The sequence below is a fragment of the Varanus komodoensis genome, unplaced genomic scaffold (assembly GCF_004798865.1).
Source record: "Varanus komodoensis strain SLA01 unplaced genomic scaffold, ASM479886v1 scaffold22, whole genome shotgun sequence".
Classification (NCBI taxonomy): Eukaryota; Metazoa; Chordata; class Lepidosauria; order Squamata; family Varanidae; genus Varanus; species Varanus komodoensis.
This window is the reverse complement of record NW_025335606.1, coordinates 5,918,607-5,941,841: the sequence shown is the minus strand read 5'-3', so window position 1 is coordinate 5,941,841 and position 23,235 is coordinate 5,918,607. Positions and strand designations below refer to the sequence as shown.

Below are 23,235 nucleotides of genomic sequence, written 5' to 3'. Positions count from 1 at the left end.
CGGCTATTGGCCCCACTAATAAGGGCCGACGGGAATTGAAGTCCACAACATGGACGCCTCCATAAAGAGGCGAGAAAAAAAGGCGGGAAAAGGGCCGTGAGTGAGAGACGGCCCTTGAGAGGGCGGAGGAAAGGCTTGCACGAGGCCCCGCCCTCCCCTGCGTCACGCCGCAGCCTCGCCTCGCCACGTCCCGGCGAGCGTCGCGCATGCGTGTCGGGCCGCAGCCGCGGCGGCCATGGCGTTCACGCTGTACGCCTTGCTCCAGGCCGCGCTGCTCTTCGTCAACGCCATCGCGGTGCTGCATGAGGAGCGCTTCCTCCGAAGGAGTGAGTGAGGCGGGAGCGGGGAAGGGAAGAGAGCCCACCGGGTCTCCCTGCCGGCGACCAGGGAGGCGGCAGCGGGCCCGACCCCCCTTTTCTCCGGCCGCGGGGAGAAGAGTAGTGTGCCCAGGACAAGGGCAGGCCCTGGGGGCAGCTCAGCCGTTGAATAATATAACAAATAAGGGTGGCGAGCCGATTATTTACAAAAGGGCAGTGACGCCCCAGGCCAGTGCTTTAGGTGAAGGAACCAAGGCAGGCCCCGAACGGCGCAACTCCAAAATTGCGCCAGTAAAGCTTGTCGGGGAGGGTCAGATGAATGTGGGTCGTTGGTCTCTGCCGCCCCACCCGAACTTTGAGCATCTCTGTTGGTTGAGTGTTTTTTCAGCAGCCTAACTATGTGTGTAGAAAGATGCAATGCTCGTAGCCACTTTTATAAGTCATGCTATGTAGATTGTATGTTAAGGGATACATGTATCTGTATAAGTCTGTATGCATCTATTAAACGTTAAGGATATAAGTAGCACCCTCTTGGGTTAGAGGCCGCCTTGGTAAACTTGGCCGCCTTGTTTCGTACCCTCAGTTCCAGATTATGTATGAACAGTTGAAAATCAGATGGAGAGAGATAGGTAGGCTTCCCCAGTAGTCGAGCCCCGAGCAAGCAATGTGGATGAATTGTTCTGTTGGTTTGGTGTTTTTCATAAGTGCTCAAAGACACATTATCACATGCTCTTTTGATAGCTTGATCAGGATAAAGGTGAAATGGGGATTGGTGATTTCTTGCACATACTTTATGCTCTTAATCTTCATCCAGTTGACTGTATTAACACTGACTATTGGATTTCCTCCCTTTGTTGAATATTACTTTCTCCTTAATGCCCTTTTAATCATTCTGCCAAAATTGCAATTGGCGAAGATCAAATGGAATTAAAGAGTAATTTCCCCTCTCTTCTTTCAAGGTGTGACTGTGATCAAGTGAGCCTTTTACTCCACATGAGTGTTTATGAAATCAACACACTAATTACTTTTTATTTATTAGGGTTATGTTCCTCGTTCATCCACAGTTTCCCCCAACTCCAGTTTTACCCTCACAACCTGTGAGAAGGCTTAGGTTGAGTGTGTGACTGGCCAAAGTTCACCCAGTAAGTTTTATGGTTCACAGTGAATGTTTGAATTCCAATTCTAAACATCATGAAGGCTCTTTGGAATTACTGTGGGATAGGAATGAACTGGTAGATGTGACAGTAAGACAAGACTAGTCATCTGGGAGTGATGTCATTCCAGTTCTTATTAAAGTGTATTTTCATAAAGGAAGCCACAGCTTTGAAGTTACAAGAGCTGAGTAGGGCTGTCAAGGACTGGGCATTGTGGAGTCCCTTCATTCGTAGTGTTGCCATCAGTTAGAAATGACTTGACAGAACATAACAACAGAATCATGGCATTAATCTTCAATGTCTTTGGGTTTGCTTTTCTAGCCTTCTAGGTGTGTTGAATCTGTAAAGTGAAGAGATGGAGTTCACTTGCAGTCTTCCTAGTGCTCTGCTGGACTTTCAAGCTAGGGTAGTTGCAGCTGTCTCTGGTGCAGAAGCAGATGGGGCGTGCAACAGCTAATGGCCTCAGGAAACAGCTTGATGGCCTGCCTGCTGTATATAACACAAATGTATTCAGAAATGCTACTGCAGGTACCACATAGTTCTCACTCCCATTCCCAGTAATTAACATAGAAAACCTGGGAAAATGCAGAAAATAAAAATAAGAATATGAAACACAATCTGTATCAAATAAACAAACTCTTTTTAGCATGGGGGGAAGGGTGGTTAAGGTGGATTAATTCTGATTATATTCTCTGCCTAAATTATTGCTTTACTTCTGATTGCACATGTCAGTTGCCAGTTTTAAATATTTTCACCTGGTTTTACCATTGTCATATTAACATCTAGACAATGGAATGCTGGTCTAGATGAGTGGTCTTTGTAATCCCATTAACTATGACTGTGAAGCTTTGAAATCAAGTCAGTCAAACTCTGGTGCAAGCAATTGCAGGAAGTCCTCTACATATAACCAGTTCTGTTCTGAGAGTGAGTTTGTAAGTTCAGTCTGTTCATAAGTCCAACAAAATTAGCCCAGGTACCCAACTAACACAATGGGCTATATACCTAGTGTTGTATTTATGTTAGTCATGAAGTCGTGCCTGACCCATCACAACCCCATGGACAACATTCCTCCAGGCCTTCCTGTCCTCCATCATCCCCCAGAGCACCTAAGCTCACGCTGACTGCTCAGTGACCCCATCCAGCCACCTCAACCTCTGCCATCCCCTTCTTCTTTTGCTGTCAAGGGCTATATAGTAGGGTATTGTAATAGGTTTATAATGACACCGGAGGACTTCCAGAAGTTACACTTCTGGGGAGATGGCAGTACGGATGTGCACCCATGTTAACTGATGCGGTCTTCCTCCTATCGCATTACTGTTGGGTTGGTGTGACCTGTGTTACACTTTGCTGGACTCGCCTCTCTCGATTATTACAGTAAATAGACAAAAACACCTGTGCATCTTTGAAAGTTTGCAAGTTGAAGGTTCGAATGCAGGGGACTTCCTGTATTGAAGAGCACACCAAATGTAATAGCTCTGAGAGATTTGCTTTTGATAGTTTGGCCAGGCCATTAAATTATGGCTCCCTGCATTGGAGTAATTATGTCCTTAGATTTTTTTGAGGGTGACGATCAGCTTTTCATGTGAACATTGTAATTATGTGACCATATAAGAGGAAAAAACTGTGTCTGCTAATATAAAGGCTTCCAGCTTGCAAAAGTTCTGTTATTTGGCCGTTACGTATCTCATAATACATTTTATATATTCCATTTAAATAATGATTTCAAGTGGTTACATGTTGTTGAAACAAAGAATCAAAAGCATCTTTATTATGTTTGGGATTAAAGAACCATCTTTCCAAGATTGTTCATTCAATGTGTGATGATCTTTAGGAAGTATTTTTATGTTTAACACTAATAAAACTTGTGCATTATACAGTTGGCTGGGGAACGGACCAGGGACTTGGAGGATTTGGAGAAGAGCCAGGAATTAAAGGACAGTTAATGAACCTTATCCGATCTGTACGGACAGTTATGAGAGGTAAGGCAGACACAATTCTCTTCTGTAAGACACTGGTATTGTTTTTCATGTCTCCCACATCCCAAATATTTGGCATCATTGTAACTGTTAAAGACATTGCCATCTGTCGATCGACCTAGAATTATTTATCGATCTAATTGGGATTGTCCTGGATTGCTGTATCCATACAGTACCTGAGGGCTTGCAGTGCAACACCAGCACAGATGTCACTGCACCCAGAAGATTCATTGTACATCTTATCCTGCCTAGTAGGCCTTAAGATCAGCCTGTTATTATTCACAAGCCTTTTGACCTTGTGAAAGGGTAGGAGTAGAGGTGACATTTCCTTGTTCTTAAAGTGTTCTCAGTTTAATGAGATGCTCGTATTTGATGCTCTTTGTTTTTTCTTTACAGTGCCATTAATTGGAGTGAACACGGTTACAATCGTGTTGCTCTTGTTGTTTGGTTGAAGATGTCCTCTGGAAATAACCTGTGTAGTAGACTGCAGACCAATTTGCTCAATGGGATCCAATCTGGCTTGACTACTGGAGCCACACATGAGTCTCAATAAAGACAGTGTTTCTATTTATTGTATTCCTTAAGAATCACTCCTATATCATTATACCGGAGAATTACCCAATACAAAACACTGTAGGTATGCAGAACTTGAAACATTTTCTTAATAACAGCAGGTGTTTACATTATGCATCATCACATGTTGTACCAATTACTTAATGGTGCTGTTCTTTAAATTTCGTGTTGCTGTGGGCTAAGTTCCTAAAATAAACTGTTTTTAAGTTGAATTTTGTTTCAGTAATAATGACCCCATTGATAAATAGCTAAATGATGTAAACTGTGAGGACCAATGGATCAGATATGGTATGTTGGCTTTACATTGAATATAAAAGAATAATTTTGGATGTTGTCACATATGAAAAGTGTTGAATGCTTTGGTAGTGTAGAGAGTAGAATACAATTGATCCATTTAGATATTGATGGTAGCTAACCGGTTTGATAACTGAGTATACATTGTGACTGTTATGTAGCAAAAGTTGAAAGGATTAGAGGAAACAGTGTAAATGTCACTGCAGAAACTAAGAAAATAGAATTTTTGGTCTCTTTTACAGTTTGTTTTCTTTTAAAGTATTTATGTTTAAAATATGTGAAAGTAGCCGTTTGTATGAAATGTACTATGCATACTTTGCGCAGTCTGTTCTGGAGATGCATTTTTATATATTGGGGGGAAACTGCAATATTATGAAAATGGCTGCAATTCATTCTTTTTCATGAAAAGCAGAAAATGTACAAAGTAATTGTCTTCTGCGGATTAAATGAATATGCTGATAGCAGAAAATAAAATTTCTTGATTAATACAGCATCAGGAAGGAAAACACAAGAAAAAGGCATGGTTGGCACTGAGAGTGTTGCTGAAGTTTGGCAGTCGAATGAGAAACACATTTTCATCTGTAGGCTTGTCAAATTAACTTCATGCTCTTTTAAAAAGCATGATCTAGCTCAATTTAAGAGCACAGGAATTGATTCCAGCGTGAGAGTTAAAACAAGTTCAGGTATCTCAGATGGAAATGAATGAAATGTAAAATTATTTAACATTTGCTGCATTATATTCATAGTACTTCTCACCTCAAATATGAATGTTGTTTATCCTAAGCAGTATTGCAAGCATAGCACCGAATAGGATTGATTAGGAAAATACAAGACCCTGATGTCAGGGCAGCAATTTGAACTGTATGGTGTGACAATTAGAACTTCTTCCTTGGGGCAGATTAAATTATAAATATTTCTTATGAAGATGAGTGGAATGCCACGCCTAGTGTTGGGGTGCAGTTCACAACCTTCCTAAATAATCATGGCTGCACTTTTAAAAGCCTGCAATATTAAATATACTTAAGAGTAAATCTTCCTGAACACAACGATACAGCACCTGACTAGACGGGCTTTAACCCCTCATGTTGCATATCAAGACAAGATGGTGACTGGTCACTGATAAGCAGCAAGCCACTGGAGTAAAAATGCACTGTGTGCTTGCAAGTTCAACATAAAGAACAGTAGCTGATTTTTAGGCTAGGAATACATGGAGAGTTAGATTATTCCATGTACTTCACCCTTCCCAATTTTCACCCATAATAAAATTATTGTAATGGGGGTTTCTTAAGGTACTTGCCCTTTACTATAGAGTTTAACTGAACAGGTGGCTTCACTGACCATGCTTTTTAAAATAAAGGCTGTAACATAATTTGGAAGAAAATATCTGTTTTGTGTTTTGGGAATGAAAAAATTCCTAGTGGGAGGAGGCAAAGAAGTAAAATTTCAGCAATGACAACTGCATATGTTGACTTTTTGCATACAACTGTTGACAGGTGCTTATATGATCCAAAAACAAGGTTCCTGTGTTAGCAGTTGAATGCCAGGTAGAAATTCAACTGGTGAACCTGTCCAGTTACTGCCTAAAGTTTCCATATTTTGAAACCTTTACCTGGTAGGGTAGCCTGATGCAAAAGAGCAAGGGCCTTTCCAGTACCTTAAATGTTTTGGCTAGTACAATTTTGGCACAGGTGCCTATCAAGCACGCAACAGACCTGCTGGATCAGACCCAGCGTCCAACATTCTGGTCACAGAGTGGTCAACCAGCTGTACAGAGAACCCCAACAGCAGGCCAGGAGTGCAAAGTACTCTCCTGCCCATCTTCCCCAGCAGTTGGTGCATTCAGGCACACTGCCTCTGGTCCTGGAGGTGGCACATCAGGAGCCAGGGATCCTCCGTTATTTTTTCCCAATTGCCCCTTTAGAGGCAGCCGCGTTGGTGCGCGCTGGCTACTCCAGGTTCTGCGTTTGGCAGGTGGTTTGTTTGTTTGTTTGTTTATTAATTAATTAAAACATTTCTATGCCGCCCCATTCGCCGAAGCCTCGGGGCGGCTCACAACATAAAATATAATACATAAATTAACAATATAAAATAAGTCGCCCTGGCCAGATAAAATAAGCAAATAATATTAACAATTAAAATGACGCTTAAATAAAAAGGTCTTGGCCTGGCGCCGAAAAACAACGACGGCGCCGGGCGGACCCCTCTGGGGAGCCCGTTCCATAGATGGGGCGCCACCGCAGAGAAGGCCCTCCTCCGAGGGGGTTAAAGGCGCGGTATCCATCTGGACCCCCAGAAGACAGGTAGCCGTTCAACAGGAGCATGTTCTGCTGGGAAGCGAAGGCAGCTGCCCCCGAAACCCTCTCGGCCCTCGCTCCACGCCGTTGTGCCGGCCAAGCCGCCGCCGCACCACCCGAGTTGCCCTGCCCTCGGCAGCAGCTCCTAAGCCAAGGAGGCGTCTACTTTAACGCCTGTTCACTAATGCTATTATCTGCGACGGCAAGATCGAAGTCTAGAAAACCTCAATTTTGCATTTCTCCTCAGCGAAATTACTTTAGAGTTTGGGAAAGTAAACAAAACAGACAATCCTGCCCACAAGCTCCACAGGCGTTTTCCTGGGCTACTATAAGGAGCTCTGCGGGTCCTTGAGCAGAAGGCCTTTTCGCGGCTCAGCTCCCTCCCTCTTTGACGGAGCGCGTCGTACTATTGGCGCGCCAAACGGGGGGGGGGAGGAACGAAATGGACCACCCCACGTTTCACAATGGTACGGCCTGACTTCCATTGTAGCCAAGGGCGAGAGTTAGTACCAACTGTGTCTTTAAGGGGGAGCATGTAGTTCCCCCTTTGTTCTCACAGGAGGTAATAGACTAATCCAAGGTACGTTTCTCGGCGGTGGGAGGACGGGACCATCTGTGCGCTGAGATGGGAGTGACAGCGTTAAGCGAGTCTTTTCTTGCTGATTGATCTCCTTGATGGGTGTAAGAGGTACATAAAGGGTGTAGTGCATGTTTTTCCTCCTGTTGGTGAACGGGTGGAGGAAATTCTAATTATCTAGATGTATGCCATGAGAATGCACGTCCTTGAAGAATTAAAAGTTCCTGGGAGCCCAGAGCATCCAAATGCAGGGAGGCTGCCTGTCGCGTTTCTGTATGCATTGCTGTTCGGGCTTTACCGGCTTTTCAGTGGCTGGAGACTGGGTGAATTGCTGCTGTGCCTCTGCAGGGATAGATGGGATTGGCGTCTTCCATTGTGCTTGGCTTAGAAATTGAATGTCATTGACTGTCCTGGAGGAGGCTACCTGTTTGCCTCAGCCTGATTCACTGATCTGGCTTTGCCTCCTATCAAACTCCCCTGGAGGGGTGGGTCATTTTTGTTATGCTTCTGCATAGGTGTGTGAGAGTCTCTCAATTGCAGGAATAGGGCCGAAATAGCCCCTGAAAGTATTGCCTGTTGTGCATTGTATGAGGCACTGATCTGGTTTTACTGTGAAGCTCCATCAGAGTTGAGGAATTTCTGCTGTGTGTGTGTGTGTGTGTGTGTGTGTGTATGAATGGCTGACTTGGCCCTGTTGTGCGTTCCACCAGCATAAGAGATGTACATGCAATTCAAGGCTATGCAGATATCTGATAATAACTTTGAGCTTCTGAAAGTTTTTTTGGTGTCAGTTACACAGTTTGCAATCATCAAAAATTCCAAAAAGGTAGATATTAAGAATGTGCATGTTTCCACTGTATAGTAGCAAAAATGCTGAATAAGTTTGATATTAGGCAGTGGCTTTCAAAATGGGTAAGACCTTGAGGAACACAGGCCTGATTAGCAAGGCTTGCCTTCTGGTCTTATCAGATGCCTTTTTCTGAAAGATTCTACTTTCTAATGTTAGTGGTGGATTTCTGACCCTAATCCACAGAGTTTTGCAAAGGTTGCTAGCTTTATTCATTTATTGTCATTCTACTGCTGTGTTGCCACATAACCCATGGTTTCTCTAGGCAGCTTACAAATGCTAAAACCATCTTAGAAATACAGTCAATAAAACAGTAAAATTAGTAAATTGTTAAAACGTCTCACATAAGAAAGATTATGTAAAACCATACACAACCAAATACAACCAGAAAAATTAACAACCAAAATTGAATAAATAATCAATAACAAAATTCAATTTAAATTAAGCAAAAGCTTGTTTGAGCAAAAAAGTTATTATTCGGGGCACAGATCATTAGTGCTGGGTTGGAAATGAACCAGGGTAGAATATGCCGGGGGGGGGGGGTGTCAAGACCAAAGGTTTGGGAAATGCTGGCAAGATGCCTCGCATTTTTTGCATCACACAAGAAAGCCATGCTGGATCAGACCGTCATTCTTCCGCTCCAGCACTCCTTGCACATGGTGGCAAACCAGCCGCCCACAGGCTCCCTCCAGCAGGAGGGTGCGACAGCTTCTCCTGCCCAGCTCCTTGGCTACTGGTGCATGTAGGCAGGTCGCCTCTGGGGAAGGAGGTAGCCCATAGCCAGCAAGGCTAGTAGCCTCCTCCCTCTTGAATCTGTCCAGTCCCTTTTAAAGCCAACCAGATGGGTGGTCATCACCACCTGTGTGAAGAAGTATTTCCTTTGACTTGCCCAAAACCTCCCACCAATCAGCTTCATGAGATAACTGGCTACCTGAACGAGCGCTTACGTCCGTATATGCCCGACCGCCCCTTGAGATCTGTGGGAGAGTCCCTTCTCCGGGAACCCTCCATGAAAGAAATTAGGAGAGTAAGTACTCGGAGGAGGGCTTTCTCTGCGGTGGCGCCCAACCTATGGAATTCACTCGCCAAAGAGGTCCGCCTGGCACCGTCATTACTGGTTTTTCGGCGCCAGGTAAAGACCTTTTTATTTAAACATCATTTTAATTGTTAAAATATATGATCTGGCCAGGGCAACTTCTTCTTCCTTCTCTTTTCTCCTCCTATATTCTTTATTTACTTATTTTATACTGTTATACTGTTAATGTTCTATTGTATTTCAATGTATTTTATTGTGTTGTAAGCCGCCCCGAGGCTTCGGCAAGGGGTGGCATAGAAATGTTATAATAATAATAACAACAACAACTTCAGGTTTGAGTGTTATGGAAGAGGGAGACAAATGCCTCTCTACTTTCTCCACACTGTGCATTATTTTAAATACTTCTATATTGTCTCCCCCGAGTAGCCTTTTTCTAAGCTGAACAGTCCCGGTTGTTGCAGCCACTCCTCCACGGAGAGCTGCAGCAGCTCCCCTTGGAGGAGTGGCTGCAACTCTCCGTGGATTTTCATTGCCCTTCTCCATACCATCCTAAATGTTCCCTTGGAAAGAATTGTTTAGTCAGTCCTAGCATGTGTTTGAGAGCACGGAACAATTCTCATTTTGCTGATCATCATAAGGATTTTCTCAAGGTAGTCTCGAGGGCTTGTTTCCTCACATTTATGCATTTCTGGAACAGCAACGATTCCTGGGAGAAAAGCTCTCCTGTGCACACACCAAACGCGCTTCTCACCAAGTTTCTGTGGGTGGTTCTGAATGCTTATTCCTGTGGGCTTTTTCTCAACTGAGGGAGGCGGGATGGAGGCATCATCCTTGAAATGCAATATGGGGCAGTGTTTGGTCCTCCACCTGCTGTGTTAGGATGGGACTCCGAGGTCCTATTTCTGGTTGTAGTGTATTCCACGGCTCAGGCAGGCCCCCTTCCCATCTGTGCATCTGAGGCCCCACCTACAAAACCAGCACAATATTTGGCTTGGAATGCTTGCAAAGATTTCCCAGCAGGGATGAAAGGGGGGTGGTTTAATTGTTTTTTAACTGTGCCATGCTGCTGTTTTTGGCACAGGCCTTTCTGGCAGGTGAGCTCAAACGATGGAAGCCTTGAATTGAGGGAGGCTCTCTGTCTTCTGTTCTTCTGGACATGCTGCATCTCTCCATGGCTTATTTCTAGAGTTTACCCAAAACACGCAAGATAAGTTCTATATATATTGAATTGGAGAAAATCTAGCTTTATCAATTATGCATATATCTTTCCTGCTGCCTCCTATTTCTCTGTCTAGGGGGGCTCATTTAGTACACTGGGTAATACTCTAAATATTAGCGGGTTTGACACAAATGGGCTATGTGATAGAGCGTCCTTTTTAAAAAAGGCTCATTGTTAGCTAACTGGTTTGTTGTTTGATGGTTTTTTCCCTGTGTTTCTGCTGCTGCGTTCTCTCTGTGGCAAAGGATGGCAACTCGGCGTGCGCTAAAAGCTGTCTTGGTGGATCTCAGTGGCACACTTCACATTGAAGACTCAGCCGTCCCTGGGGCCCAGGAAGCTCTTAAAAGGCATGTTATTTCTTCCATGTAGCACAAAGAAAGACAAGCTCGTGAAGGTCCCATTTTCTCAGGGACAGCCAATTCGCCAAGAAGGAGCTTTTGCATGCAAGGGCATTCATGAATCTCATGTGATAGGATGCAAAACCTCAGTTGCAACCCTGGGAGCTGAGGTTCTCCCTGCTTCTGCCTGGGGTTCCACAGAGGTTCATACCCCCTTTGGTCCAGCCCCCGATTCTTGGTTGGTTTTCTGCCTTTCTGCTGTTTTGTGCAGTTTTAAAAGGTTGAAATGTCTCTGGCAATAAGAGCTTTACGATGAAATAGGCTGCTATTTTGGGCCAACCTGCTTTGCCACCGGAGTGGAATGCAGCTCCCAGAGCTTCTTGGACATGGAATTTGGGCCTCGAGGCTATGACAGGTTTAACACCCCTGTTGTTCAACCAGCCTGGTGACTACTGTGTCAGGGGGTTTCTCGCCCATTGCAGCTTTTCCTTGCAGCTTTAGAGGAGCCCTCCACACTGGCAAACCTCTCTTGGAGGTGGAATTCACACCATTGATTGCTCTCATGAAGCTTGTACATGCAGACTGTGATCCAGTTTCAAATCGCAGCCTTCTCTTTTTGCAGACCCTGAAAAATCCAGTTGTAGGCAGGGAAACTTTCTTATAGCCTGGTGGAATTTTCCTTTTTGTTCACCATGTGAAAGCACAGGTGTTTTCCTAGCATCTGAACCTGGCAGCCCTATTAGTGTTATGCAATCAAATATGAGAACAAGATTGTATTTTTCTGCGTAAAAAGGGCACTGCCTTACCTTCCTCCTCTCCTCCTTTCACTGGACAAGGCTGCGCAGTGCTCCCGTGAGCATCAGATTTGTGACCAACACTACGAAGGAGTGCAAGCAAGACTTGCTGGAGAGGCTGGCGAAACTTGAGTTCGACATTACAGAAGATGAGATCTTCACGTCACTGACAGCAGCCAGGAATCTCTTACAGCAGAAGGCGGTCAGGCCGCTGCTGCTGGTGGAAGACAACGCACTCCGTGACTTCAAAGGTATGCCTCTTTGCTCTGGTGATGAAAGAGCGGGAGTCCATTTGTGACAGGAGCAAGCCCACCCAGAGTGGTGTGGAGGTTCCCTTTCTCACTTGGGGAACCTGAGGATCTTGAGGTACTGTTGGACTGCAATGGCCATTATCCCCAAATGTTGGTGATACTGATGAAGTGCCCACATCTGGTGGGTCACAGAAACATGTCCCTCCCTTTGCCCTACACGTTCCCCTTTGAACAAGACTCAGATAAACCGAAGAACACCCAAGATCTTTTATGCAGGCAGTCTTATTAGGATTTGGTTTTACTTCGACAATTAGCCAACCAACAATTATAATTGATTTTCACAAAAGGATCTAGCTTTGCATGGATGCACAGGAGTCCTTTTGCTGTTTCCGCACCCAGCTTTTTTCCCTTTTCCCCCAGGCTGTAAGAGTGTTGGGGAAAATACGGATGGAAGCGATAATCCTCCAATGGAGGTGTGGGCTCGCATTCACGGTGTGGCCAATACAAACGGCAAAACTTGCAATCAGCATCCATGCTGTAGATTCCTCAGATGACTGAAGTTGTCAAAGTACATTTCCCTGCAATGCATCACTATTGTGACTCTTTCTTCTTTTGAAGAACGGGTCATATGAGCCATGGCTAATGGGCAGCATAGAAATTTAATAAATAAATATTTCTTACTTTTTGCCAAAGGGTTGCTTGGGTTTTGGAGGTATAGACAAAGTTTTCTTTCTTTTCTTAATTTATTTATTAAGTTTCTAACCCGCCCCATTAGCCATAACGCTCTCTGGGCAGGTTACACCCATAACGGAAACACACTAAGGTCACAATGTTCAGGCCTCCCACTGGAGGGTGGGGGGGGGTCTTGTTTTGGAAAAAACAGGAGAACAGGGCATAAAGATGCAGAAGGTTATGTCTCAGTGATGTGAAGGAAAGGGTGGGAGCAGTGGCCCTGGGAAACGGGAGCCCAGGCAGATGTGTCATGGGTCACTGGGCGCAGGTGACAGGATGCACAGGTAAATAGGCCTTTGCTCTTATCCAGCAGGGCGGATGCTCCTGGGGCTGCACAAATCTGGGAGGGGAGCAAGAAGCTAGGGGGACATGATACAGGACTGGTGGCCCCTGTTTGCTTTCTGTATGAAGTGCAAGGGAGCATTACAGCACTTGGGCAGAATTAGTTTTCTGTACTGCAGACTTTAATTAAACTGGAGCACACAAGCCCATACACTTAGATTCCGAGCACTTAATGGCCTGTTTGCTTCATTCAGTAAATTCTGTACCATCCATAAAGCCCATACATCCATGATGAAATGGCTGCATCGTTTGTTTGCTTTATTTAAAACTTAATGAAGGATTTCACACTCTTCTGCCTTCGTTGCCTTTCGAGAAGCTTAACTTGTGGTTTTGGAAGAGCTGTAACCACAGAGCTTCCTGCACTTGCAAAATTCTGGCATCCAATCAGGATGTGTGTTTCGCAAGTGTCTACTTTGCACATTTTCCATCCTGTCCCACTTCAGTATATTTGACATTAAAACATCTTAATGTGGCCCAGGAATTTATAAATTTAGTTAAATCAGTTCAGTTCCTGAGTTTAGATAAACCAGATGTTGATTTCAGTGGGTCATGACATTCCCTCCCTTTCATATGTAGTTTTTCCTCCAGTTTCCAGTAGTTTAAGTACGCTGAAAGATGTTTAAGCTCCTGTTAGTAACTACTATGGAATTATTCTTGGATAATCTTCGTTTAAGGTTCCTCGCAGCTGGATGAGCATAATCCATCCTTTGGTTAATGGACCCAGATGCTCCCAGGGAATGTTGCAAAATAAATACTTCAGCATGGATTTTATGCATTTATTGTATCTCCACACTCGTGAAGTGTTTCAGCATTTTTATTTTTGCATTTCATAATGTCTGAATGGATTTTGTCCTCTGCCCTTTCAGGGGAATTCACTGGGCCTAAATAGCCCAGAGGACCAAATTAAATGTTACCTTGACCAGTCTGGCATCCCCAGAGGGCGCATGGAAGGTGCTCAACCTTTCCAGCATGTTGTTGTTGTTGTTGTCCGACCCATTGTGATCCCATGGACAACATTCCTCCAGGCCCTCCTGTCCACCATCCCCCGGAGTCCACCCAAGCTCACACCGACTGCCCCAGTGACTCCATCCAGCCACCTCATCCTCTGCCGTCCCCTCCTTCTTTTGCCATCTATTGTTCCCAGCATCAGGGTCTTCTCCAGGGAGTCCTTCCTTCTCATTAGGTGGCCAAAGTATTTGAGTTTCATCTTCAGGATCTGGCCTTCTAAAGAGCAGTCAGGGTTGATCTCCTCTAGGACTGACTGGTTTGATCACCTTGTGGTCCAAGGGACTCGCAGGAGTCTCCTCCAGCACCACAATTCAAAGGCCTCAATGCTTTTGCGCTCAGCCTTCCTTGTGGTCCGGCTTTCACAGCCATACATTGCAACTGGGAAAACCATAGCCTTGACGATACGCACTTTTGTTGGCAGGGTGATGTCTCTGCTTTTTAGTGTGCTGTCTAGATTTGCCATAGCTTTCCTCCCCAGAAGCAAGCGTCTTTTAATTTTTTGGCTGCAGTCCCTGTCTGCGGTGATCTTGGAGCCCAGGAAAATAAAATCTGTCACTACCTCCTTTTCTTCCCCATCTATTTGCCAGGAAGTGAGAGGACCAGATGCCATGATCTTAGTTTTCTTAATGTTGAGTTTCAAGCCAACTTTTGCGCTCTCCTCCTTCACCCGCATCAAGAGGCTCTTTAGTTCCTCTTCACTTTCTGCCATTAGAGTGGTATTATCTACATATCTGAGGCTGTTGATATTTCTCCCAGCAATCTTAATTACAACTGGAGATTCATCTAGCCCCGCCTTTCTCATGATGTGCTCTGCATATAAGTTAAATAGGCAGGGCGACAGTATACAACCTTGCCGAACTCCTTTCTCAATGTTGAACCGATCAGTGGTTCCGTGTCCAGTTCTCACTGTTGCTTCTTGACCCGCATATAGGTTTCTCAAGAGACAAATAAGATGACCAATTCACAAATGCCCAACCTGAGCTGTTGTTCTTCCAGCTGACTTCTGATTTCATGGCATCAGCTGGGGCGGGGGGACCCTTAAAAAGGTCCTAAGAGCATCCACAAGGTGACAAATGCTGTGCAGTGGGGGAAGCTTAAGCATCACCCTCCTGCAGGCCAATTCTCCCCCACTCTACACCACACACATTCACAAGAACACTGCGGGGCGGGCACTGGGATGGAACCCCGTACCCTTAAAAAAAGGAATCTAGCTGGCCTGTGATAAGGTCTAGGTTGGCCTTAATTTGAAGCCATTCAAGCACCATTCTTCGGGCCACGCCCTTAATGATCCTCAGCCCCAAACCTAGAAGCTGACAAATGTCCCTTGCAGCATTGCAGGAGAGCAGCAGCATCCTTTGTCCTTTTATAGTGAAAAAATAGTGCAAAGATAGGAAAATTCCTAAACAGTGAAATTAAAATATGCCCAAACTGTTGAAGTTCACCAGCAGATGCAAAAGGCTTTTGTCAGGTGATCTGAATGTTAGCTACCCCAAAGCTTCTCTGAAAATCAGTTTTGCTATTATAGTTAAGCATGGGCTAAGTTACTCCGGGGTAAGGCAGTTCTCCTTTCCTCTCTTTCAGGGATTGAGACCAGTGAGCCCAATGCCGTGGTGATCGGGCTGGCTCCTGACCACTTCAATTACCAAATGATGAACAAGGCCTTTCGGTGAGGAGGGGTAATTCGACCCTGGTTTTTGCAAGAGCCTTCATGCTCCCGTCCTCATTGGGGTGGGAGTAAATGCTTTTGGGTGCATGCTGACTTAGCTCTTGAGGACTGCATGAAATATTCACTCGACGGTGTTGCTGCTGGGAGGACTGAAGCAGCTGAGAAACAGGGCTTGGTGGAATCCTTCCAGTTTGAAGCACCATGCTCTCCCTGTCCTGATGCTCAGGTGCAAAGATGTTGATGTGAACTACTTGGACAGCAAGTGGTAGCTGCTGTTGCCAGTAGGTTGCATGGAATCTGAGCGGTTACTGGGCCGGCAAAGATGCTTTCCGTTGGGTGGGTGTGCAGTACAGGGATTACAGTGCCAGGTTCTGGGGATTGTAGGTGCAAGGGGGTTCCCAGAGGTTACCTTGTGTGGGAAAGCCATGCAGTTTAAAAGTCAGTGACACTCTGGGCTCTAAGGAAGGAACTGCTGATTAAAATTCCCTTAAGAAATTTTCCTGCTGAGGCACATAGAAGTGAAAAGAAGGCATGCAAGAGGCGCTGGGCAAGTTCTGGCTTTTGACGGTTGCCAGAATCATTCCTAACACACAATTCCTCCTTGAAAGCCAGCTTGCCTTTGTTCAAAAAATATGTCAGAGCTCTTTAAATACATGACAACTCCAGCAAGAATTGCAGTTGCTTCCAAATGGAAAAAGCGAAATGTCCAACAACTGAAGATTGGAAAAATAACTCTCAGCCCAGCCTGCCTCACAGGGTTGTTGAGGTGTGGATAAGATTGAGAGCAGGAGGAAAATGATGTAACCCACTTTGAGTTTATTGGGATATAAATAAATACAGAGGCCAGCAGGTAGTTTGGCAAAAGGACTGGTGTTCCTGGGGAATAAGCCCATGTGATCTGATGAATGAAGCAGGGGTGTAATGCAACATCTGGGCAGATGCTCCCAGATGCCTGCCTTGGGTTCCTCTTAAACATTTTGTCCTGCTGCCATTTTAATTTGCTGCAACATAGCTTAGCTTCTTGGCATTGTGGGGGCCTGGAAGAACATTTAAAATCTCCTTGATGTAGCATGGTGGCTTATTATGGGGACACCTGCTGGGATCTGCCATTTACTTACTTACTTACTTATATATTATTACTTCTATGCTGCCCCATAACCCAAAGGTTCTCTGGGTGGTTTACAAATGCTAGAACAGCATACAATTCAGAAACGAAACAGTTAATGGTATTTTGTATTCATACCATGCCCAGGAGCTATGCCCTGTTGGGCCATTGTGAAAAATATGTTGGAGCTCAGTACTAGTCTGGGAACAGCCACTGTGAAGGGAGTGCAAAGGCGTACTGTAACGGGAGAACTAAAATAGTAGCTACTAGAACCCCACTGAGGGTTGCTTGGTGCTGCCTGAGACACTGCTGCTGCCCCCATGCTTGCGAGGAAGGCCTAGGGGCACAGGAGGGACACCCAAGAAGGCATTCCAAGGGCTTCCTCAGCACTCCACGTGCCCTTGCTGGGTGGAGCGAGATGTGTGCCACTGGGGCAAGGCCGTCTCGGTGGTGGCACCCGCGCTGTGGAACAGCCTCCCCAGAGGGGCTCATCGGATGCCTTCTAATTCTTCCTTCCAGTGCCAGAGGAACACCTTCATATGCACCCAGGCCTTTTCGATGTCTTGGGATTTTGTAAAGTTTTAGGACTGCTCTTCTTTCTCCCCAGCCGAAGAAGGCTATATTTTCCTGGCCTTGCTATATATGAAATACCACATTGTATTTTATTCTCTGTTATATAAATCAGAGAATAAGCAGTAAGGGACAGTCTTATAAATATGGCCATTAAATGAAAATCAAATCCTAAGTGTGTCCCCCAGGTTTTGACTTCCGCACACTCCTGGAATGGCAAGGCTCTCACGGTTTTGGGAAGAGCTGCTGTATCGCGTGCTTTTGCTTTCAGTACTTTTGCTTTCTCTTGGACTTTGGGGTCACTTGCATTCCTCTTTTCCCCTCCTTTTTGTAAGGCTCATCCTTGATGGTGCCCCACTCATAGCCATACACAAAGCGAGATACTACAAGAGGAAAGATGGCCTAGCGCTCGGTCCTGGACCGTTCGTTACCGGCCTCGAATACGCCACCGATGTGAAAGCGACCGTGGTGGGGAAGCCTGAGCAAACCTTCTTCCTGGAAGCCCTTCGCGGTACTGGCTGCACCCCAGAGGAGGCGGTCATGATTGGTGACGTGAGTGCTTGACTTGTTTACATTCACAGCCCTTTTACCCCAGTGTTCGGCCCAAAGCAGCCCCCAGATTAATAATGTGGCCAGCCCAGATCTCAGGCTTATAGGCGAAAAGACACGGCAAGAAAGGAAAGGGGATTGGGTGGGAGGAGGAAAAAAGGGAAATTCAGACACCGGTTATTAGTTTCAAAGGTCTTCTTCCTGACAGGGAAAGGCGACGCAGCTCCCTCGGTCCCTCTCCAATGTATGCAGTGAGGTTGCTCTCCCCCCTGTTGTCATCTTTATCCGGGGAGTCAGCAGGGGCAGCCTCTCCAAGTGATGGGCGAGGCCAGACTCTGTAGTCCCCAGGAAATGTTGTTTGGAGATCCACTCTCTGGCAGGCTCCTCTAGGCTAGCTTTTGGTCTCCCTGTGCCCCACAGGACTGCAGGGATGATATCGGGGGTGCCCAGAATGCTGGCATGCTGGGAATATTGGTCAAGACTGGTAAGTGCCTTTTGTTTCCTTGCATTTCTGGGCATTTGAAGAGCCACTGCTTAATTCACCTTCTCTTCCTGCTCTCTTTTCTCTCCAGAGCTCAAAGCAGACAACTGACTAGAACCATTTCCCTTTGAGAAATAAATTAATGCTTTAGGGTGCAGGATTCGCTATGGGAGATGGAGAAGGTTGGCTAAGCAGGGAAATTGTACGGATTTTATAATTATACATGATGTGGAGGACGTGGACAGAAAGAATCTTTTCATAGAAACACAGGGTTGGAGGGACCTTGGAGGTCATCTAGCTGAAGGCAGGATCTGCAGTGCAAGATGAACTACAGCATTCCAGTCATCTTGTGGCCCAGCCACTGCTGAGGCCGCTCCAGCAAAGGGCCATTCACAGCCTCTTGGGGGTATCTGTTGCACTGTACAATAGCTCGTGTTGCTAGGGAGGACCTGTCGCTTTTAGGCTTCAGAAACAACAAAACTGGTGTGATGGGGGAAGGGGATTGGGGATCTATAGGTATTTATGGTAGTGGGTAAGGACAATGCTTAATCTGGGCATGCATTGTGCATTCTCTGCGTAGATTTCTGGAAAAACGTTAAGCTGAGACTAACTGAGCTTTAAAAAGTAGTATTTTCTTTTTGCTTTTGCTGTAGGGAAGTATCGAGCGGCTGATGAAGGCAAAATTAACCCGCCTCCATATTTAACCTGCGAGAGCTTCCCCCATGCCGTAGACCACATTCTCCAGCATCTGCTGTAAAAAGAAATCCTACAGAATTTGAGCACCAGCTTTGAATGCTCAAAGATGAACATGCAGTAACAACTTTCACAGGCCGTGCTGGCTGGTCAACAGCCTTGCTGGACTGCACTGCTTTGGGCTGAATGTAGGGAGACCATTGGAATGCTCTCCCTGTATACATAGCTCCCTGCACATAGAAAACTAGCATGCCAACAAGGGAAGTGCTAGCCTGGCCTTGGCATGCTAGTTTGCTATATGCAGAGAAATGGCAGTCGTGGGTTTTTTTAACATGAGATTTCCAGCTTTCACAGAATGGAACCATTCAGTTCCTACTGCAACCCTGTTGCAGGAAAGATGGAAAAGGAGGAAAGATGACCAAGTTTGGCCTGCTGCCACAGCCAGGTTGTGCCTCTCCCTGGCCACAGTACCACTGAAACAGCTTTGGGGCTGGTGCATTCGTCCAGTTCTTTCACAGGAAGTGAGAGCTGACATCTCTTCAGAGCGGGTTTCTGTATTGAACAGTGGGGTGGGAGGGAGAGGAAGTTCCCGTAGGAGCAAGTTCAGCCATCTAACATGCATATGTCTAGAAATGCAATAAAAGGTTGAGAAAATGCAGGTTTGTCTGTCTCCATTTGTGAGCTTCCGTGTGGGTCTAATTTGTGAAGCCGAACTGTTTTAAGGATAGTAATCTTGCTTCCAAAGCAGAAAGTAGTTCCAGAGCCTGGTGCGATGTTAGTACAACTTCCAACTGGCTCCCAGCTGTGCTTAAGTGCTTTGGGGGTTGTGGGGGGCGGGGGGAATCAGGGCCTCAGTGCTGTCTGGTAAGAAACACCCTCTGCCCCCTGCTTTGTGGGCATTTTATGGTCAGCAGTGATGGAAACGGTGTCCTTTTAAAAAATGCTCTGCAGGATTGAGCCCACACATCTGAAACAGTAGCTGGGGGCAGAGTATCCTGGCTCCAGTTAAGCCCTAGAGCAAGACTGAGCAAATTCTGGAGGTTGGTGGTCCACATTGCCTCCCCAGAACCCAATGAGGTTCGCACTTCACCTCTGCCGCAGAAAATGCTACTGAATTTGCAGTGCCAGTGCCAAAAAAACTGTACTAATTTTACAAGACACTTAGATGTGTGTGGATTGGTTGCATGGTTTGCAAATGGAATCACACATGTGGGAGACTGCCTGGCATGTACTTTGGCTTTGCAAGTACAAATTTGTCGACTTTTTGTCACTGGCACTTCCACAACAAATCTGGTGGGGGAGGGGCAGGATTTTAAACAGTATTTTAAACTTTAATAGTTTTTAAGTTTAGTTGCTCTGTTTGTTTTGTGATTTATTGTTTTGTTCTGTTTTATTATTTATTGAAATGGTTGTTTTAATTGTCTTTTTCTATATTGTAAGCTGTCCTGAGATCTTGCATAATAGGACAGCATATGCAAGCAAGCAATAAATAAATAAATGTGTTTTTAAAAAATGCCATGTGGGGTTAGATCCATCCTGCCCCTACCTTAGACTGTAATAGTTGAGCAATGCCGCATCTGGGGTGTCACATGGCTGAAGCCAATAAAAATGAAGAACTCAAGAAGAATTGACTATCTGGAAGTGTGTCTGGCTGGGAAGGCATAGATCTAATGAAAACATCTCAAACTAGCTAGGCATTTCCCCAAAGTAATAAGCTAATAAAGTAGGGGAAGGAATAATCTGTTGTTTGAGTCTTTTTTCTTTGCTCTTAAAATATGACAATTGCAGCTTATTCGTGATCAGGAAGAATTGATACTATACAGTGACATTAGCCTAAACCATCTGTCCTTGTTTATATGTGCAGGGAATGCAAGGGTGTCTTATCCAGGCCAGGTTGGTGTCAACAAATACTAATGTTTTCAAGATTTCTGTGGAAAATGCCAAACCAAATGCTACACAGAATGGCATTTGCTTTTCAACAGCCAATAAAAAGATTTATTTCTTACATTAGGTGAAAGATGATGAAACTGATCAGATTTAAAAAACAAATTATCTAGAGGAAATAGGCCAAGAGATTTAGGATGCAATTCTGTGCAGGATTCTGCAAACATTACAGCAATTGCCCTTGCAACTGCCTGATATCTCCCCCATAAACTTTCTGCATCTTCTGCCTCAGCCCAAGTGGTAAACAAGCCTATATTTCTTCTTTTTCCACACAACAAAGGAGGTTAATGCAGATTTGCTTCAGACTATCCAAGGAAGTAAGGTGTTAGAATGGATTCTACCAGGACTAATGTTTCCTCTTGACCAGAGCTGTCTCTGCCAGAAAGGGCCTAACATGAACATCATGCTGTTACTGCAGGGGTGGGTAACATGTCCAGAAAAAGTAATACAAACACCAGTGGTTGCTGTTTTAGAGGCTTGCCAAGTGCAAATTTAGTTGTAAAACAAGCTAGAGCTGTCCTCAGGAACCCTGCATCTCTGGTGCAGAGGCTTACTAAAGGTGAAATTTATCTTAAAAACACGTTCAAGTCAGTAAGCCCCATCATAGGTTAAAAGGGGGTAAAAATCCCTTGTTGTAGGGTGTTGTGTCTGCAACTCATGGAGGATCTGGGATCAGGAGAAATCCATGCCTAGACTACCTGAAGCTGGTAATAGGTAAATGGGAACAAGGCTGCTCTGGGCAGTTACTCTCTTTGTGTGGTTTTACCAGCACCAAACATGCAGTCAAAACAACCTGATTCCCTGCTTACCTGAAAGGAACCTCTTGATTGCTGATAAACCTCAGTTCAGCGTTTTATGGTACCAATTTTTATTTTCAAGCAAACAGAAAAATGAAAGATGCTTCATTAAGACCTTTTTTCATAAAAACAACAAGGGATTCTGTTTAGGTTACGCTTCCTCACTCTCAAACCAATTTAAATGCAGAGAAGCTGTAGCTTAAGCAGTGGTTCTTAACTGAGAACAGTCATAAATGTATTCCTGGCCAATTTTCTACTAGTCTATTAATATGGAGCTGGGTTGTTTTTCAAATTTTATATAAAAATTAAAGCTATCAGAGTTTTACAGATGTTTTACTTAGGCGGGGTTATTAACAGGAATGGCTTGGAAGCAAAGATCTGGTCCATAATGGCTCTAGACCATGAACGCCTGAAGTTAGATGCCACCAGGGCCCTGTTAACTTGACAGCTGCAAGGTTTTATTGGGTTGGGGGTGTTGCCACCCCTTTTCTTACACAAGATGTAGGTGGAGGGAGGAATCCTTCAGAAACCATAGGGACACATTCTCCACTTTTATGGGGTTTTGTTAGTGCGTTTGTAAAATGAAATTGCAAATTTGAACCAAACCCCATCCCTTCCTGCACATGTTAACTGCACCAAAATGAACTAACTTTTGTAATGGCAATAAATGGCTTTTTAGGTCCATTTGCAGAACTGTAAGAATGGGAGCCCTTTGTGATTACTTTAGAATGCTCCTGAGTGTTAAATTATTAGAGTGTAATTGCAGTCTTGGCTTTACTGAAAGAAAATGCCCCTCTTTCTTAGAAGCAAAAAACACCGGGATTACTACACGACAACCTATCTTGACATGGTGCCCTCTAGGCATGCTGGATACCAGGTCCCATTATCCCCAGCTAGCAAGGTCACTGGCTCTGCTGGTTGGGGATGATACATCTGCAGGGCAACTTGTTGGGGAAGGCTGTGATCAATAAATAAAACAAGACTGGGAATGCTGATCAGAAATCACCTTATAAAACAAGCACAACCATTTAGCTCAAGTGTTACTTAATTCTCAATGATTTCAGATGCAAGGCAAAATTTTAGCCTGTTGAAATCAAGAGAAAACAAATGGGAGTGAAGAAATTATCAAAAAGTGGCTGATTTTATTTTGAGCCTGATGCTTTTTGGAAAGATTGCTTTCCTTCTTCTGTGGCTAATCCGCAGACAAATGCTGATATATACACCTCTACACAAACGCACAGTTACATTACTTTTTAACATTCCCTGCCCTGCTCATATCTGGAGCCCCTGTAGCTCCATTATACACCAAACTGTTGAGAGATGCTACTCATGTTCTACATAGTTTGGCCCTAAGACTGCAGCAGTTACTCCACACAAGGAAAACAGACTTAGAAAACTCTACCTAAAATGGCTAAATGACTGAGGCAAGGGGAACAAACTTATGTTCAAGTAAGTAAGATCTCAAGACACTTCCCTGAGAGGGAACCAAACCATTTATTCTTCATCGTTGTTAGTCTTGGATTGTTACAAAGATCCTTGGCAAGTCCAACTAACTATCTATGACGTCCAGTATTGCAAAAGTGCCTTTGCTGTTTCAAGAAGGAACACTTTAGTAGCAAAATGCTTGTATGGCCAGTCTGTAAGGTGGATTGGAGATGTCAGTTGGATGAGTACATAC

General features: G+C 44.8%; 2 protein-coding genes across 6 annotated transcripts; both read left to right on the top strand.

Annotated features, from left to right (window-relative positions):
• Window positions 1-202: 202 nt before the first annotated feature.
• IER3IP1 (immediate early response 3 interacting protein 1) lies at window positions 203-4,788 on the top strand. Its single transcript, XM_044431364.1, has 3 exons — window positions 203-326; window positions 3,349-3,450; window positions 3,844-4,788. Exons 1-3 carry the CDS (start codon window positions 236-238, stop codon window positions 3,897-3,899), a joined length of 249 nt encoding a protein of 82 aa, XP_044287299.1. The 5' UTR covers window positions 203-235; the 3' UTR covers window positions 3,900-4,788.
• Window positions 4,789-7,056: 2,268 nt separating this feature from the next.
• Window positions 7,057-19,472, top strand: HDHD2 (haloacid dehalogenase like hydrolase domain containing 2). 5 transcript variants are annotated; one of them, XM_044431358.1, is made up of 8 exons: window positions 7,211-7,296; window positions 10,150-10,162; window positions 10,533-10,634; window positions 11,462-11,670; window positions 15,334-15,418; window positions 17,429-17,645; window positions 18,063-18,126; window positions 18,777-19,472. In XM_044431358.1, the coding sequence occupies exons 1-8, from the start codon at window positions 7,284-7,286 to the stop codon at window positions 18,878-18,880; spliced, it is 807 nt and encodes a 268-aa protein (XP_044287293.1). In that variant the 5' UTR covers window positions 7,211-7,283; the 3' UTR covers window positions 18,881-19,472. The 5 variants fall into 5 exon arrangements, with proteins under 5 accessions (XP_044287296.1, XP_044287295.1, XP_044287294.1 ...); XM_044431361.1 differs by lacking the exons at window positions 7,211-7,296; window positions 10,150-10,162 and adding an exon at window positions 7,057-7,075; XM_044431360.1 differs by lacking the exons at window positions 7,211-7,296; window positions 10,150-10,162 and adding an exon at window positions 7,094-7,188.
• Window positions 19,473-23,235: the final 3,763 nt, after the last annotated feature.